At 47.6% G+C, this 19,534-nt stretch overlaps 1 protein-coding gene across 2 annotated transcripts in view; it reads right to left on the bottom strand.

Moving 5' to 3' along the window:
* Window positions 1-10,960: 10,960 nt before the first annotated feature.
* Window positions 10,961-19,534, bottom strand: part of ERCC2 (ERCC excision repair 2, TFIIH core complex helicase subunit) — a 1,411,027-nt gene continuing 1,402,453 nt past the window's right edge. For both annotated transcript variants that reach the window (XM_078660894.1, XM_078660895.1), the window contains one exon: window positions 10,961-11,537. In XM_078660894.1, coding sequence (XP_078517020.1) covers window positions 11,445-11,537 — 93 coding nt within the window. In that variant the 3' untranslated portion in view covers window positions 10,961-11,444. The remainder of the gene's footprint in view (window positions 11,538-19,534) is intronic.

The following is a 19,534-nucleotide window of genomic DNA, read 5'->3' as shown; positions in this document are numbered from 1 at the left end:
GGGCGACCAGGGGAGTAATGTTAAGGGCCCATTCCAATTCTGGCAGGAGGGTCACCCACACTCCCAGGTACTTAAATTATTGCCTCCGGAGGGGAATCATCTCTTGCCAATCGAAGCAATTAGGGTAGGAATTAGGGTGGACTTCGCCGGGTTGAGACGAAGACCAGAGACCTGTTCAAACTCATGGAGAGCAGCTAGAGTCCTTGGGCCAGAGTGTTCCGGGTCGGCCAGGTAGAGCAGAACATCATCCGCATATAGGGCGATTTTATCCACCTGGCTCTGGTCCCACACCCATCCTCGGATAAGGGAGTCCTGCCGGACAAGCGCCACCAGAGGCTCCATCGCCAGGGCGAATAGGAGTGGGGAGAGGGGGCAGCCCTGCCTAGTGCCTCGCCGGATCGGGAATGGATCGGAGAGAGCACCATTAACAAGGACACGGGCTCTAGGACGGTTGTAAAGGACCCAGATCAGGTGGCGGAAGGGGAGGCCGAAACCCATACGCTCCAAGACATCTCCTAAGTATCCCCAGTCCACCGTGTCGAAGGCCTTTTGAAAGTCTACAAGAAGGAGGGCAAGGTACGGGGAAAGCCGGTGCCGATGGGTGAGCGCCAGTTGCAGGCGGTGGATGCAGTGACGGGTGCCTCTGGCCAGCATGAACCCACACTGGTCACGGTGGGCCAGGTCGGGCAGATGGGGCCGAAGTCACTGGGCTATAACTGTAGCGAAGATCTTAATTTCGGTGTTCAGCAGTGAGATCGGGCGGTATTCAGAGCAGTCTAGGGAAGGCGGGCGCGTCCTGGGGATGACCACGATGGTCGCCACATCAGATTCGGTGGGGAAGGACCCGTCCTCCACCACCTGGTGGAAGAGCTCCCTTAAGTGGGGCCGAGATCGTCGCGGAACATGGAATAGTATTCTTGGGGGAATCCATCAGGTCCGGGTGTCTTGCCGGAGTGCAGTAGGGTGATAGTTCCATGGATTTCCTCCGGGGTGAGGGGGCCGTCCAGGGAATCCGCGACTCCACGGGGAAGGCAGGGGAGACAAGTCCCAGACCTCTTCAGCAAGTCAGCAAGGGAGGCTCCGGGGGGGCGCGACGCGTACAGGGCCGCATAGTAGTGAGCGAAGGTCTGCGCAATAGCCGCTGAAGTCACCCGGCGGGTCCCGTCGGCTGTTCGAATTTCTGGAATAATGCGGTCGGCCCTAGGGTAGGATATCAGAATGTGAAGTAGTTTGCCATTTTTGTCACCCCAGCCATAAATGCTGGCAACAGAGGAGCGCCACAGCCTTTTGGGCGACTCCAGGGAGTGCCGCCGGATCACATCCCGGACCAGCGCCAATTGCCTGGTGGAGTCAGAGCCGACCCGGTGAGTTGAGCCTGCTCCAAAAGAATAGCCTCGGACTCCAGCTGCACCAGTTGGGTGGCCTGAGCCGCACGCCGGGCATGCACTAGCCCCCTGGCCACCCCACGTACCACCGCCTTACCCGCCTCCCAGAGCGTACCCATCGAGCGGATCGAACCCGCGTTAGCGGAAAAGTAGTGGCAGAGCTCCTGGCCGAGGGACTCCACCAGCGCGGGATCTTGTAGGAACCAGGCGTTCAAGTGCCAGATAGACCTAGGGCCAGTAGGGGGAGACCCGAGATGGAGTGAAAGCGGGGAGTGGTCGGAGATCCCCCGAGGGAGGATCTCGTACCCCGGACACCAACTGGCAGTCTGTGGCAGGCATCAGAATGAGGTCTATGTGGGAGTGAGTATGGTGGGAGGTCGATGTATGTGTGTATTGGTCTTTTCGGGGGTTTCACACCCTCCAGACATCGCAGAACCCCATGGCCGAGGTCCAGCCCCTAAGGCTCCTTGCAGAGGTCAACCGGTGTGTCGAAGGAGGCCCCGGCACATCCCGAGAGGGTTGCAAGACGGCATTGAAATCACCTCCAATGATAGTCAGGCCCGGTGGCTGGGAGGAGAGCACCTGTGTAATTCGCCGAAGGGTGGAGGACAGGAGCGTGGGGGGAACATAAGTGCAGAGGAGATTAAGAGGATTGCCTTCCACCAACCCGGACAAGGCCACCAACGTCCCCTGCGGATCAGTGACAACGTTAGGTACACTGAATGGGAATCCCCGCCTCAGAAGAATGGCCACCCCCCTCGAGCCTCTAGCAAAACCAGAGTGCCAAACTCGGTCAAACCCGTAACGGGCCAGGAAGTGGCATTGGGAGCCCAGAAGGTGTGTCTCTTGTAGGAACAGGGCATCGGGCGTGTATCGGCAGGCTGCACGGAGCACCGCAGTGCGTTTAATGCGGTCTAGGAGGCCATTCACGTTTCAGGAGAGGATGTGGAGGGGTGTATTAAATATGTGGGTCATTCGTGAAGGGGAGGATTGGCGTGAGGCAAGCGGGGAAGAAGAACCCCCGCGGTCAGGAGGAGGGCCCGAATCAAGTCCAGTGCCCCAGGGTATGGTTAAGTGAAGCTGGAGCATAGGTGACAGCAGAGGGGGGCAATAGGACATGTGACTACCAATGCGGACAACACATAGCGGCCCTTGGGCGGCCAAAAACAACAAACTCTGGAGAGACAACGTCCCTCTTCCCTCCCGCTCCCCCCAACACCCCCCACCCTATACTTCGAAACATGAAGCATCTGTCGCCCTTAAACTAAGCACAAACACCTCACTGAGAGGCTAACAGCTAAACTAAAACAGTTAGCAACCACGAGATTGGGACATGGCTGAGTTGGACCCCCCTCCATGCATTCAGATGAAATAAAACTGCAGGTTAAAGGAAAAAACAACAGGATAAAACATGCATCTGTGGGGTAAAATAGTCAGAATCCAGAGTTACATTAATGTGAGGACCCCAACAGGTCAAGTTGGTGAGCTCCGTGTGAGCCTGATCACAGAGCCAAAGACGTGGCCATGGGCGGTGGATCCCGGGCCGGTACTGGCGATGACGTCGGTCATGATCGGGAATCCCCATCTGAGCCGCGAATCACCGGACTCCCGGACAGGTCAGAGTCTGACATGGTGCGTCGTAAAGTTTCAGGAGGTCTGGGGACGCTGCCCAGGTCAATCAGAGAGGAGGCCGGCGGCGGGGGAGCAGGACCACGCCCCTGGGTCCGGAGCGAGGGTTGTTGGACCTGTGCCTCCGGCGAGTGAGAGCCCCCCGGCGGGCGGCCCCCCTCCGGGATCCAGTCCTGCGGCGCCTGGGCTTCGGCGCGGTATCTTCCGCCAGTGCGGGGGTCCTCTGGGACAGGGAGCGAGCCGTCTGCAGCCGGAGGGGGCCGCTCCTCCATGAGCCAGGTCCACGCCGCCTGCGGGGAGTCGAAGAAGAGGGTCTTGCTCTGAAAAATCACTTTAAGCCGGGCCGGGAAGAGGAGCCCATAGCGAAGGCCCAATGCTCTAAGTTTCTGCTTGACTTCATCGTATGAGCGACGCTGGGAATTAACTTCCCTCGAATAGTCTGGGAACACCATTATCTTGGAGTCTTGGTGGTGCAGCGGCCCCAGCTCCCTGGCCGCCCCCAAAATTGCATCCGATCGCGAAAGTTAAGGACACGGAGGATGAAGGGACGGGCTGGGGCTCCCGGTGGCGGCTTAGGGGCAATGGAGCAATGGGCTCGCTCCACCGCAAACCAGGGAGAGAGCCTCTCCTTGGGCATCCAGGAGCGGATCCACTTCTGCAAAAAGGTGGCGGTGTCGTTCTTCTCCACTCCCTCCGGGAAGCCCAGGAGGTGCAGGTTGTTCCGGCGCGCCCTGTTTTGCACGATCTCAGCCTGGCGATGAAGCTCCAAGGTCTGCGACTGGAGACGGGCCACTTGAGACTTGAGGGTAGTGACGTCGTCCTCCACGGTGGAGATCCGGGATTCAGCCTCTGTGATGAGCTCCGTGGCCTTGCGAAGATCCTGACGGATGAGAGCCACGTCAATGCGCACCTCCCCAATCTTGCTCTCCACAGATGTTTCGGATGCTGAAATCGCTTGAAGAATGGTCAATAGATCCCCCCCACCTGGGCCAGAGCCAGGCACCACTCCGCCACCGGGTCCCCGATACGATTTCGCAAACTGGTCCATTGTCGTTTGAGATGTGGGGCCAGGGGCCGGGAGTGCGCGGGGCTTGCCCATGGGTGCAGGGAGTCACCCAACACGAGGTGAGGAAGACGGGTGCAGGACAGGCAGCCCCGGCCACCCGGTACGATGAGCGGACCTTCTTCAAGACACCCGGCCCACCCGTATCAGAGTTCCGCAGGCGGGGGGCAGCAGAGATGTCGTACTATCTGGGGTCAGGGCACCCCAGTCCGCACCAGGTCGCCAAACGCGGAGGCGGCCGCCGCAGCACCCCGGGGTGGCGCAGGCCAATCAGACCACCAGTCGAGCCCATGAATTGAGCCTCCCGCAGCCTCCCGGCCAAGGGACACCTCACCATCGGGGGGGCACGCCCGCAGATCCACAGACCGCTGCCCGGTCGCAATGGCAGTCCAATCACACCGCTGATAGGAGGGGGAGCGCAGCAGCACAGCCCGCCACCCGGTATGGTGGCCGGACCCCCAGCCCATTCCAGGGAAGACAGACCCGACTCACCAGTTCGCTGTCGGAGGACCAGTCCCGGGGCCGGGCGTGTAGAGTCACCTGTGGCCCGGCGAAGGATAGGGCAGCTTCAGATATGCCTCTGGAGGAATCGGGGTAGCCAGTGTTCGTATGATCCAAGCCTCCTGCAGGTCGGCTGCTGCACACTCTCCAGCCCGCGTGCACAAGATGGCGGTGAGCGCGGGAATCCCTAGCTGTAGAGACGGGGCCAGGCCACTCGGGGCAGCCCTCCCCGCTAGGCAAGGCGGGTGAGCAGAAGACCGACAAGCCCCAGCGCCGGCTCGTGGGCTCCCAGGGGGACAGACCACCCTCCTCCTCCGCTCAGGCCCCCCTGGGGGTTCCAGGGAACTTAATTAATCTCATGCCCCATCTACACAGCAATAACTTTGCTCAGGTACGGTACGGGCTAGCAAGAGAGTTAACTAAGCATATCCCCATATAGCGGGGGGTGCCAGGGATGTGTCCTTGCTCCTACACTCTTTACCCTCTACATAAATGACGTGATAGATGTCTTGAAAAATTGTAGAAATGACTCTCCTCTGCAAAAAGGTAATAAGGTACCGATTCTTTTAGTCACAGACGATTCCCTTCTCATCTCCATGACCCCAATGGGGCTTCAGCTCCTTGTAAATAAATGTACTGACTTCTGTGTAGCAAGGAGCTTGGAGCTCACGCTAACAAAACCAAGTATATGGTACTTGGTAAGGGAGAGGTTAAAAACTCAATCATACGGGCTGGTGATGAAGTACTTGAGAGGGTTAAGACTTTGACTACCTAGGAGTTAAGGTAATGGGGAACATGAAGTGGAATGACCAGCTAAAGAAAAGTTCACTACTATTAGAGTATAGAACCAATTGATTAGTAGAATGAACAGGCAAACAAGTTCCCATGCAGTATTTGCTGCCCTGGAAGTTTATCGTGGCAAAGCTCAGGGGGCAGCTCTATATGGAGCCAAGACCTGGGGATGCACTGATTTTCCTCAACTTACTGCTGTAGAAAATAGATTTGTTAGAAGGCTGGTCCCTGTCCCCTCTGTTTTATGATTTGGGGCTTAAAAGAATTGCAGATATGGCCGCCCTTAGACCACCTGTCTACAGGATCCGATTATGGGTCACCCCTGAGCTGAAGGTATTTAGAGAATGCCTTGTAGATCTGTTGGGCATGAAGGGTGCCAAACTAATACCTTGGGTCAAGTTTGCCTCAGATTGGTTTAAGAAGTTAGGAATGACAAGGCTATGGATCCACCCGGAAAGATTGTGCAAGACTGTTCTTAAAATCTAGATATTTGATCCATATCCAAGATATTCATTTAAATAACCATTCAATTGGCAAACTAACAAATCGATTTTTAGACTTTAAGCCGTTCACTCGTTATGAGGAATTTTTAAATTTCATTTCCTCCCTTCGAGCCAAAAGTCTTTACAACCGTTTTCATCTTGGCACCTTGCCCTTAAGATCTGGAACGAGTCAATGGCACAAGACCCTCGGCGTTAGTATTTGTATAGTATGTGGCTTGGCAAATGAAGATGAGGCTCACATGTTATTCTTCTGTCCAAGCTACCGCTGCCTGTGCCAGACATGGATTATCCCCGTATGTAAAAACCTGAAGGTCACAAAATATATAGTGGCCCTTAGAATACTCAGGAGTGACACAACTCCAGTAATAGCCATTGCCACGAGCAAAGTTTTACAGGCGGTGTGGCACAAACGTGGTAGATTATTGCCTGTGCCCCCAAGTGATTAGGCCTTTCCTTTTAATGTTTGTCTTACCTTTTAACACTGATTTTATATATATATATATATATATATATATATATATATATATATATATATATATATATATATATATAGTTGAAGATCGTTTTTAAAGCTCCTTTTTATGTATCTAAGTATCCATTTCTCAATTTGCACATAGTTCTGTCTCATTTCTGCTCCCATTTTGTATACAAATAACAGTAGAATAAAATGAAATTCTGAATGGCACCACTTTTCTTGTAATTAATCCTGCTGTAACATCTTTTATATTGTTCTTATGAAATGTCTCTTGTAATGTTTTTGCACATGTGCACTTTGATGGTACTTGGATACCGAAAAAAGTTTATTTACTACTACTAATATTACTAGACATGAAGTTTGTACCTCTGTCTGTTAAGACCTCCTTAGGGAATCCCACTCTGGAAAAAAACTACTGGCCACTACAGGAGTTGTAGTGGTTCAAAGGGGAAAGGCCTCAGCATATCTAGTGGCATGTGCCTTCGATGTAATTATTTAACTGTGTGTTCAGCTGATGTGACTTGTTATCACATACTCCCACTACGTACGGAGTAGCAATTGTCTACCAAAAATTAATAAAGAAATAACCCCCCCCTAAAAAAAAGGTAATGGCAAAGCCCAAACCTCAGTTTTTTATATATGTAAGTCATCCCTAAGGTAGGCTTAACATGCCCTTGTGCAGGATGCTGGAAGGTAAAAAGTGAAATATATTTTTACATGTTCCAACGGTAAAAACCTTAAATTGTTGTTTTTATTGTGGAACGGCTAGTAGCCCCATTGGCAAGTATAGAGTTACAGGCTGACACATCAGTCCTGCCGACTTCTTAATAGGACTAATAAAGTTGGTACTGTAAGGTATCAAAACAATAAGTGTGTTAAATCCAATTTTGAATGGTCAATTTGCCCAACAATGTCACTGGTGGGCAAAGTGCAATTTTAGACGTTGCCACTTTCCATCTCCAAGGTTTCCAGTGTCTTTTTAAAGTTGTACTTGGGGGTCTGTCCTGCAGGCAGTGTTTTGCCCACCTGGGGAGATGTGCCAGCAGAAACAATAGAGGCTTGCCAGTGGAGGATGTTTTAAGTTCCCTAGTCAGGACGCCACACAGGTGTTAGCCCGAAAGGTAAAGGTTCCCAAAACTCTGTAAGGGTTTTTTCAGTTTACTGAGAGATTTATCTACTTGATTTCTTTTTCTTTGGTTTAATTTGATTGCTTCAGCATTTAAAAATGTTCCATGATATATTTCATTACAAATTTTTGGAGCATTTTTTCACAGAAATCTGACAGCATGCCTTCTCTGCTTGTGAAATGCAGTATGAAAGGGAAATAAACTCATGTTAATTAACCACATGGAGTGTGAGCGGTCTGTCCCCCAAATATCACTCTGTGGAAGAGTGCCCTTTTTGTCAAACAATATTTCAAGAACGCCCGTTTAGACTGTGAAGGTATCTAAGATCCGGCAGAGAGGGAGACTGACAAATGAAGAGGTAGAAGTACCGGAAGTCAAGAGAAGAGAATGATAGAGCATCCAGGGAAGAGGTTGATGTCTCTGTGCACCAACTCTAAACCCTGAAGGACTCCCGCAGAGTTAAATCCAGGGAGGGGAGAAGGCAAAATAAGCATGGCTAGTCCTGGGATTCCACCCTCTTTTGATGGACGTCAAAGGCTTTGGTAATGAAAACAGGAGCCCAGGCGCTGCCGGTGCAGGTAAGAATGGTGAAGCGGGGAAGTAGACAGACTACGGAATAGGGGCAAAATAAAAAAATAAAAACACTTACCTTGCGCTCGGAGATGTGGCGAGCGCAAGGTAAGTGGTTTTATTTATTTTTTATGTTCCCTATTCTGTCTGTCAAGTACCCCCTCCCCCCAACGCTCTTACCTGCACCAGCAGGAGCGAGTCCTATATGTTTATTGCCAAGACTTCAAGTATGACTTCAAAACAATGTCCAAAAGAAGCCACTATTTAACCCCAAGAAGTAAACCATTACTTACTGTAACAATGAACTAGCATTTTCTTCGGCTGTACATTCATATGCTCTGCACAACTCTGCTATCTAATGTTGAACGAAGACATTACTTAATGTTTTTTTTTGTATAGGTTTCGGTTTCAATGTGATTTGTGATCCCTCCTCTTAAATTCACAATGTGCAAGGACATAGACTCGACTTTAAATTTAGTTTTGACCATACGGGTTAGAGTAAGTAGCTGTAGTGGTTCAAAACAGGACAGCATGTAAGCTGGTGTAGTCAGACTAAATATTTAAACAAGCATTTGCAATGCAATAGGTCTCGCATTAGGAAAGTTTGAGCTATTGGTATTGTAAATGGCAAAGTTTTTATTTATGTTTTTTTTTTTAAATAGCTAAATTAATAGCTTTGTCATTTACAATGCTAATAGTTATAACTTTCGCAAATGTGATACCTATAGCATTTGTAATGCAATATGTTTTGTATTTACATGACTTAGATGTATTGATATTACAAATAACAATGGCGTTTAATTTTTTTAAATAACTAATACTTAAATAAAAGTTATTGTAATTTATAATGGCAATAGCTTAAACTTTTCTAATGAACTTTTGTGAAATTATGTTCAGTGTATTTTATTGTGACGAAAATCCAAGAACAGAAGTGAAATATTAACATTTTTTTGTGACATTTGCAATAAAGCTTGAAACATTGATAGCGTATATTTGAACCAGTTGTTGTTGAATGGTTGCACCGATTGATTCTGTGAGGAAAGACAACGTCCTTCCAGACAATGTATTTCACAAAAACAGAACAGTGCTTAGAAGCATTAGGGAGCCAAGTGAAGCATTCGTTGCAGTTTTCTCTTACCTTACAACAACTGCGAGGGCAGGGAAATCTACGCGAGAGCGCGTGCTGCAGTCCGTCCAAAGCTCGCGCCGCCGGCTTGCGACCAGGAAGTCAGGCAGGCCGGGCGGGACAACCGGAAACAGGAAGTAGGAGGGCGGGAGCCTACCCCGCCTCCCACGGAAGAGCCGCGATTGTTTGGAGCACCTGAGCAGGCAGGAGCCTACCCTGCGCCCCGGTGCCGAAGAAGGGAGGAAGAGTCCTGCTGCTGGTGAGAGCCGCTGCACCAAGGAAGCCGGTGAGTGGGGCTTCGCCTTGTTATTTGCTGGGCTGCGAGGGCGGGGGGCATGTGTGTGTGCGCGCGCGGCGGCGGGCTGTGTATGTGTGTGAGCGTGCGTGTGTGTATGAGTCTTGGAGTCTGTGTGTGTGTGTGTGTGTGACTGTGGGGGGGGGTTGCCTGTCTGGGTGCCTGCGTGTCTGTGTAAGTGTAAGTGCGTGTGCGCGCGTGTGTGTGTCTGTGTGCATGCATGCGCGTTAGGCTGACTGGCTGGGAGTATGGGAGGGAAGTGCACGGCGCGGCGCAGGACGGAACGTGCGCGTTCGCGCACACAAATCCAGGAAAAAAGCTCGTAACACCCTCTTGTCCTCCTTCCTTCGAGACAGGCAACATTAGGTCTCCAGCTGGACACCTGCATCCTTCGGATGCAGTTTACCAGCTCGACCTAAAAACAATTACTGTTCCAAGCATACCATGAGCTTGCATTCAGGATGGCGGAAGCATGTATGTGAATCTAAATCATTACTGGCTGCAAAGCAAGGGTAAATGATGTGCACACACTGAAAAACAGTTCCCTTCTCCCTAAAGCGGTGGCTTGTGAGCTGTAACAGAAGAAATTTGGAACAAAGTTTTAATAACAGTTTGTCAGATTTATGCTTCTTACCAGGCATGAATGTCCACACAATGTTTTGTGAGCGTGAGGATAGCAGACCATGTTGGAGACCTACATTTGTCTGCAAATGGAATGTTCTCGATGAAATCAATAGTGGTTCCCACTTGCAGGTGGAATATGCTCTAGGCAACATCATGCAGTGTACATTTTGCTTCAGCATAACAGACCTGAATATGCTTAAGTATCCACCTAGCATTACTTGACTTGGAAACTGGTGGAACTTACTATAAGCTTTGCTTATTTTTCTTAATTTTCTACAGGCTTTGAATCTGTCAATTTAACACATGAGCTCGTCTAACATCTAAAGCAGTGGTTCTTAACTTTTTTATCATCTATCATTTACTAAAGACTTTCTCAAACTACGTGAGGAACCACATAAATGGTACACCGGTACACAGAGTTAAATAGAATAGCAACTTTAGGAGATCTGTTGTGGAAAGATATGGACATATTGTTTAACATTGCAGTACCAACAGACTTATTGGAAGATTGTAATATGGTGGTGCAATGGCCAAAGCAGGAACCAGAGAGGGAAGATCAGGTGACGAAGTACAGGACAAATATAAAGAGGTAGCACCTTATGGAGGGCAGAGGCACTGTGGAAAAGTTTCCGGATCCAGTCTGACACCTGGGGAATATTCAAACCGTGAGTAATCTGGAGCTAGAAATCCCCATCAGAAATGTCACATCTTCTAAAGACAATCTGATGTTTGAAAGCAGCAGGCTAACTTTCTTTTGTGACAACTTCACAATCTGTAAATTGAACTCACAATATAATAAAAGTCTTGGAAGTAAGTGATAGTTCAAGCCATTAAAAAGTGTACAATGGAAAATAATCATCTAAGGCTTCATCTGTTTTATTACTTGTTTTTATTCCATGTATGCACAGGCAATAACACATATCGAAATTAAAAGCGTTGCACACAAATCATGGCATGGAAAGGAAGCGCTAACATCACAAGGACACCAGGACTGAATGAGGTTTATGCCATTTTCAAGTGGGGGTGGACCTTTTTCTTCTGTTTTAGAAAAATAAAAAAATAATGTTTCCTCTTCGCCTCTGTTCTTCTGTATGTCTCCCCAAACCACAGCTACATGAATGATGAGATGGACACTGCATCACAGGAAATATATGCTCTCGTCTACTAACATAGCATTTGTGACTCGCAGAACCAAACCAAAGTTGCTACTGAAAACGGAATGGGCCAGGGCTAGTAGGATGTGGGGATTGAACATCTCTCTTGCATTATCCTTCCTTCACCATCTTGCAGCCCTAATGTGTCTTGCACAACTTCATGTCAGTTAGCACTGTGATTCCTCCTTGCCATGTCAATGTCACACCTGGTGAGCTATCTGTTCTATCTTCTTCAACATTTCCTCGGACTGCAGTTGCTCAAATGTGAGTAGTGACAGGCCAAGCTGGTCCTCCTGCCAAGACAAAAAACAGAGGTCATTCACAGAGGGGGAAATATTTCTGTCCAAGAGCACAGCTTAACCACTCCTCATTCTTACTCTCTTCCAGAAGTAACAGGAAACAAGACCAGCAGAATTAGAGGGTTAAGCTGGGCACGAAACTGTAGTTCCCTAAACTTACATTATCAGCTCTTTGGCACATTGCTTTGAAAATTGTTACCAATAGGTAAATACAGGAAGTGTGCGGCATGAAGATTACTGCATATTATAGTTTAGCTTCTAACCTGAAAATAGTTGGCAGAGTGTGGATATGATCTGGTGACAGTTCAATGGGCAGCTTTAAATACTTATTTTGTATTTATTACAATCATGTTTTGTTTCTCTGTTTTAAAATGTCTTCCTATATGGAAAAGGAATTACATTTGAGTCATAAGAATATTTATGTGACAATGCCATAGCTATGGTTAAGGTCTAGATGCTTCATTTCAGGCTCCAAACCTGACCACGTGATAGAAAAAGGAAACATTACTTGTAATCATAGTTCTTCACCACAGGGGTTCTCTCTGAATTCATAAGATGTAAAGTATCAAGCATGTATGTGCGGGATCCCAGAAATATAGTTATTAAGTTACAAACTATTAAATGCAAACATTTAACTAGAATTTATGCAAATTAGGCAATTTGTTCTGCTTTTTGTTTTTTTAAACGAACTAAATCAGCAAAATTAAACATACTATACTTGAACTGAAAAGAACTCTGTGATTAAACATTTTATAAGTGAAAATAAAAGCAAGAAATCGTGTACTAATACAAGCATTGTGAAACAGTGAAAATTGTCCATACACTTTGAGAATCCTGTAAACTGCACAATTCCGATACGGCCCGTAGGGAGTCAGTTAAAGAAATTCGTTTTTGAAGCACAAGAACTTTACAGATCACTAAAACAAGGTTCTGCCTTGCCCCCCCCCACTACCATCCGGGGATATATCCCTAGACACTGTCAACTCACCTGACTCGATGCTAGTGTCTTCCTTTGTTGACCTTCCATGTGCACAGATCTTGCCAGCTTCTAGCTCTCCCGCTAACTCTGTATCGTCCATAGTCCCTCCGAACGTTAGAAAGGCACCTAAGCCTCGCATGAGAAATAAAAAGTCGAGACAACCTAAAAAGCATCTAAGAGTCTTTCCCCTACTCCTGATCCCTCAGTTGTTGAGCCAGGTTCCAACTTTTCCACCTTAGCACCTCCGGTCTGGGCCTCTCATCTAGTATTAGATCTCCAAGCCCAAATGGAACACCTTATCAATTCTCACTTTAAAACTCTGGTGAGTAGAATGGATAGAGTAGTCTCACTGTTAAATAACAAAAGTGGAGCAGGAGGACATCAATCTATTTCATCTGGAATTATTACGGGGAAAGTGGTTCTAGACAATCCTAAGCAGGTAACCCAAGGCCCTAGCCTAAAGGTAGGCCCTAGTTCTGATATCCTAGTACATGGGGCAGCGCAAGTTAGTTTGTGTGCACGTATCCCTGAAACTAGTGCACCCAGGGCCACTCCAGTTTCAGCTAGCCTGGGTCCTCTAAATTTACCCCCCACTCCTAAAGCCCCCCAGTAAACAACGGCCAGACCAGGGTGTGTCTCCCCAAAATCCCCCTCAAAACCCCTCTGGTATTAGGGCCCATTGTTCTTCACCTTGCCCTCAGTTACCACCTGAAGCATCACCGTATGTGGTGGTTCTAACAGTCGTCCCCTTGTTATCAGGTGAGCGAGGTGAGTCTTACCCTGAGCTAAAGAACAAAATTATTTACTGGCTAAATGTATAGCACTTAAATTCCCGATGCTACGACGCTGGTGGTATTTAACATTTATTTGCGCCCAACTCCACAATCACTGGGGTTATCTATGTTAGAAGCCCTTAATCAACTTCTTCTATTATTTCCCTCACCTACCCATAGAATTATAGGGGTGATTTTAATTGTCACTTCGAACCCTTGGATGGGATTCCTTCTGTTACCTCAGATGCGGACTCGTCCTGGCACATCCAGGAGTGCTGCATGTATCCGGCAAAGCGCCTTACGCCCTTGGCCCTCCAGATTAACAAACTGCTCGTTACCCACTCTCTTAGGGCATGTAACAGTAGGTTTCTACCGGACCTACCAGGTGCATGCACCTTCAACAGAGTGGGGAAAAGCACAACCATTGACTACATCATGGTCAATGTGGAATTCTGGTCTCAATTGAAGGCCTTTACTGTTATTTAAAGGGTAGATAGTGACCACAATCTGTTGTCACTTGAATTAAAATGTACCCTGGGCCACCAACACGTAAGGGGGGTAATGAAGCCCTGTGCTGATCTTCACATATCCTCAGTGGCTGGTGGCAGACGCATTAGGTGGGCTCAGTTTGTGTTAGCTCCTGACAAAATTGCGGAGCTATATCGACACGTTGCACATTCTTTAGCAGAGGATTTTAAACTTCCTGCGGATAAATATGATTTGCCCTATTTCCAGGATCTAGAGTGCATTCACACCAACCTCGTGACGACTTTGGCTGACTATTTCTATAACTCAGCCATCATCAAGCCACGGGACAAAAATCGGGCCCAATGGTACAATAAAAACTGCAGGGCGACCAAACGTGTACTTGTAAGGGAGGTTAAATCCGGGTCTGTGCTGAGCATTAGTGCAGCTAGACAAACTTATAAGAGTATGAGTCGAGCGTCCAGGTCGGAATGGGAGGCGACCAGATGGGAACGTATAAAAGAAGCCCTGGATGGACGTGATTACAGGGCCTTTTGGAATTTAGTTAGATCAGAATCAGTTGAGGGGTTGCCCGCTATAATTCCCAACCTGAGCGAAGAGGCTTGGTTAGCCCACTTCAAGCCTCTTTTTTCTCACATTGATTTCCCATCCTCTGAAGACATTGTTCCTTCATTGAAGAGTTCATCTGCCCGTGTTTTACTGGATGCTGTGATCCCCGACTTGCCCCCTTTTACCATACTTGAAATCCAGGTGGCACTCAAAGGTCTATCCACTGGTAAGGCCCCGGGTCTAGATAGGATACCGGGTGATCTATTTTTGAGCGAGCAAAAGGTTTGGGCCCCTTACATCTGGCTTTATTTTAATGCCATTCTCTTTGGTATGGAGATTCCTCCAACTTGGCTGGGAGCCGAGATTATCCCAATCCATAAAAAGGCTTCCCCTCTTGACCCGGCTAACTACCGCCCCATCAGCCTTTTTGTTATCAAAATCCCCTATGGGTTTTAAAGCAAACACTGGAGACGTTTTGCTCCTTTTGCAGATCTAGAAATCTGGAGATTAATCTCGCAAAAACCAAGTTTATGGCTTTTAATGTAAAATCATCCAATTGTCCGCACCCGCATATGGATGGCAAGGCGTTAGAAAGAGTGTCCACCTTTGATTATCTAGGGGTTACTCTAAATGATAGGATGGACTGGGGGGCGCATTTGACTAAGGCTAACCTGAAGTTGGTCCAATCTTCTGGCGGCATCCTAAAGGTTTACAATGAGTGCTCATCTGGAACCTTGGGGCCGCCAGTAGAAATATACAAGGCCCAGGCGAGAGGGGGGGCTCTCTATGGAGCCGAACTCTGGGGCCATGTTAATGCCGCCTCTCTGTCCACTTCTGAGAATAGCTTTATCAGGCGCTTAGCGAGACTCCCCCTGAGTTCACCCTTGACCTCTCTACGGTTAGACCTTAGTTTGACCCCGATACAGGAGGTCATTTCAAATCGTCCTCTGTTGTATTGGAGGCGTCTCTGGTCCACCCCTGAGCTTTCGAGCTATAGGGAAGACCTAGGGGCACTTCTGTCCATAAGGGTTTGGGAAATATTCCTTGGCTGAAGTCTGTTAAGCAGCTCTGTCTCGCTTTAGGCTGGGGTAATTTGTGGTTTGCTCCCGAGGAAATCTGCCCCACGATTAATAAGAGGACGCTGGGGGCTGAACTTAAACAATATCGTATGCACCTTTTACTATCAAATCCTTCTTTGGGTAGACTGACTAATAGCTTCTTGGTTGTCAAGGACAATTACCATTTTGAGAAATTCCTGGATAATATCCAGCCCCCACTGGCAAAAAAATTATATCTCCAATTCAGACATGGAGTTCTCCCGGTGAGGGCTGTGACAAACAAGTGGACAAACGCCCCCCACGGTCCGAGTGCTTGCCCGGGGTGCGAAAGCAGCGAAGAGACAGATCTAATTCTCCTTACTCTGATTTTAACCTTTTTATGATCCTCTCATGTCTTATCATTTTTTACATCTTTTAACTATTTTAGGACTTTCGCCCGTTATCTTGTATGTATTATTTGTTTCATATGGACAGTTTTTATCTTATGTATGTATACATGTGCTTTTATAGTTTTTAACCAATAATAAAGCTTTTTTGGATTGGATTGGTTCTAAACTGTCGTCCTGAAACACAGGAAGGAAGTGGGTGGGGCTTCTATGAATTCACAGAAATTATCCCTGGTGAAGAACAGGGCACAAGTCGGGGGTACACACGAGTGGACAGTGTCCACCCACTTTTTTCCCAGGTTGGACGCCATTAACCCTGCCAAAAGGTTGGGCCCCACTGAAAAAGATGCAAGTCAAGTCAAAGTGTGCTTTATTCGAGGTTTCACTCATAAAAGCAAGTACATTCAACAATTTAAAAATACAATTAGATTTACAGTTAATTATATTAAAAACTAAAACAATTATTGACTTGGATTACATTTCCAATTTAGGAATTGGAAACAGTGCAAACTAAGCGATTTGTTAAAAATATACGAAAATTAAAATTTGCCTGGTTAAAACAATTTTATGGGTAAAAACATAAGCATAAAATGCAGACAAATTAGTTAGACAGAGAATAGTCAAATGACTAGCAGTCTCTGTCTGATCGACCATGCCCATCCAAGATACTTGGCAGTAGCTATTTATAGCCACGTCAGATTGTTAGTGCGTATAATACGCAAGGCAACAGTGCTGCTGGTGGTTCCCAAATTCTTACACATCGGTGTTAACCAAGTGCGCCGTGGATCAGAGTAGGTTGTGCAAGAAAATAAAAGATGACCAATTGTTTCTTTGGCAGTACCACAAGCAGGACAACTGTCGCATGCTCCACCATCCCATTTTGCTGTCAAAGCTCTAAGGGGAAGTGCACCTGCTCTTAATTGAAAAAGGAGCTTTCTATCGCCAGGCCTTGTTATGATGTCCCAATAGGGTTCCAGGCAGGGATAGAGTTTAGCTTCTAGAAATGTTCCAGCCATAGATCCTGTACTCGAGCTACCCCAGCCTCAAGAGGCTACCTTCTCCCAGTAAATTTCTTTTAAGACTCTTTTAGTCGGAAAAGGCGATCCCGCTGGATCTACCCAAAGTGAACTCATAACAAGCTCATTCAAAATTGCACTGAGTGATTTGAGCCACTTGATTTTGTGGAACACATCTGCCTTAATAATGTCTAGGAACCCCTTGGCGTAATGGGAAAGCTCAGGAGTCGTCCAGAGCCTTCGCCAATACAGGATCGGTCGAAGCCTGACCAAGTCTGTAACCGCTTTTCTGCCCAGATCATACCTCAGGGGCAGCAAGGGAGTGCTTTTAGGTACACCAGTTATTGCCCGGAAAAACTTATTTTCCGAGGATTGAAGTGCAGCCACCTTCTCAAACCCCCATAGCTCAGCACCATAAAGTGCGGAGCCAAGAGCCTTTGCTTCATATACCTGGAGAGCAGGCTTTACAGGTTTAGTCAGGGATTTTCTATGCTCTGAGCTAATAGCACCTGACAGTTGTCTATGTCTCAGTGTGGCAAGATCTATATGCTGGCTCCACCTGTTCCTACTCGATATGTGAATCCCCAAATATGTGAAAGCATTCACCATCTCCAGACGGCGGCCGTTCATAATGATTTTAGATTTAAAACTACGGTGGGGGTTGAAGACCATAAGTTTTGTTTTGGACACATTGACCTCTAGGCCATGTTCCCCACAGAATAGATCAAAAATGGACAAAGCTCTCTGGAGACTGCTCGGAGTCTTTGATAGAATGAGCGTGTCATCTGCGAACATTAAAATAGGCATTTTTGTGCCAGATAGTGAGGGAGCCTCCACCTTCGCAGACAACATACGGGCTACTACGCCATTAATAAACAGTGTAAAGAGGGTGGGTGCCATAGAGCAACCTTGCCGGACGCCCCGCTCGACCGGAAGTCCGCAGTCACCTTACCATGTCCCCCCCACTGAATCCTGGCAAAATTTGTTTCATGGAGTCTTATTATCAATGACAATAATTCTGTAGGAACACCCATAGTCTTGAGGACTGACCACAGCTTGGACCATGGCACTAGGTCGAAGGCAGCCCGCAAGTCAACAAAGGCTGCGTATAGACTGCCCCCGCCCAGTACCACGGTCCTCCATTGCAACAAGGTAAAGCGGAAAACCTGGTCCACCGTGCTTGTGGACCTGCGGAATCCAGCTTGAAAAGGTGACAGAGCGTTGTTCTCCTCTGCCCAGTCAAGCAGCCTGTTCACAATCACACGCCCCACTACTTTTTGGATGGTATCAATAAGGCTTATCGGCCTGTAATTGCCAGGCTGTGATCGGTCGCCCTTCTTAAACACTGGTATTATTACCGCACCCTGCCAGGATGTCGGTACCTCTGCACCCTGGGCAATAGCGTTAATAAGAAGGTAGATGTACTTACACCAGCGTTCCTTATCGTTAATAAAAACGTCCGCTGGTACTCCATCTAGTCCAGGAGCACGCCCACTGGACACAGTGCTCAAGGCCGCCATGATCTCTTTTGGGCTAAAGGATTTATCTTTAAAGTGGGATGAACTTATACCCGCCATTGTGGGGACCTGTTTAGGATCAGCATACTGTGCCTTGAAGTAATTTACCCACTCCTCTTCTGGAACATTGTTACCTGGGGGCTCGGGTTGCCCCTCACTACCCCACTTAACAATGCTCCAGAATAACCTAGAATCGTTCCTATCGCAGGCTACTTTTAACTCAGACCAATGATGCTCGTCCCAGGCTTTCTTTGCCTTCACTATACTAGCCTTATACTCCTTTCTAGCTAATCGAATAGCAATAGGCTGTCTCCCTTTTATGGCAGTCGTGCCAGTCGTGCATCCCTGCAATGGGCATTAAACCATTTTGCATGTTTGGAGGCTCTCGCTCTAGTGACATTTGCAGGCTGCAAAAAGTGTTTTTTGATTACACAAAAGAGAGTATCGTGGATTTCAACCACAGTACTCGACCCAGAACTAGAGGAGTTAATAAGTTCTAGAGCTAGTATTGCATTATCTGTCTCACAGTTAATATTGGCAATGGCCTGCTGGTTGGTCGCTACATTTGCCCACCTAAGCCTGCGCATGTCATTTGTAGGGACAATTAGGGGAGGGATAAGGACATTAGAGCCTATGGGCCCATTGGTGGGAGTCCACATTTATGCTCTGTGCACAGAGGGTTGTGGTCACTCTCACTCCTCCACACAACCTCCATGTCACAGACCAGCGGCCATAATTTCAGGCTACATATGACATAGTCAATTCTGCTTTTATGGCGCCTGTTGTCAAATGTACTAGACCCATTTTTGTCACTTAAAGTCCTCCCATTTAACGCTCTTAATCCTTTTTCGTAACATAAGGCTTTCATACTAATGACATCCTCAGTCCAGCGTACAACTGATTTCAGCTCTAATTTCGTCCCCGAGAGAATCGTCATCTATGGATAAGGGTTCAAATGTTCGGTTAAAATCACCTGCAATTACAATGTTATTATCTTGTGACTGAGTATCAAGGAGGGAACCCAAGGCCACTAAAACCTCTAACCTCCCACCCTTTTTACTCCTTACATAAACATTGTAGATGTCAAGCGACCCTAGAGTGTCAGAGCTCATTCTGATTAGTTGTATGTCTCTGTGGGAGGTGTCTATTACCTTGACAGCTAGTTTTAAAGTCTGACGGACCCAAATGGTTAAACCACCCATAGGTCTCCCCTTTGGACCCTTTAGT

This window comes from Lissotriton helveticus, chromosome 9 (assembly GCF_964261635.1).
Source record: "Lissotriton helveticus chromosome 9, aLisHel1.1, whole genome shotgun sequence".
Taxonomy (NCBI): Eukaryota; Metazoa; Chordata; class Amphibia; order Caudata; family Salamandridae; genus Lissotriton; species Lissotriton helveticus.
Note: the sequence above shows the minus strand (reverse complement) of the source record. Positions and strands in the feature narration are given on the sequence as shown.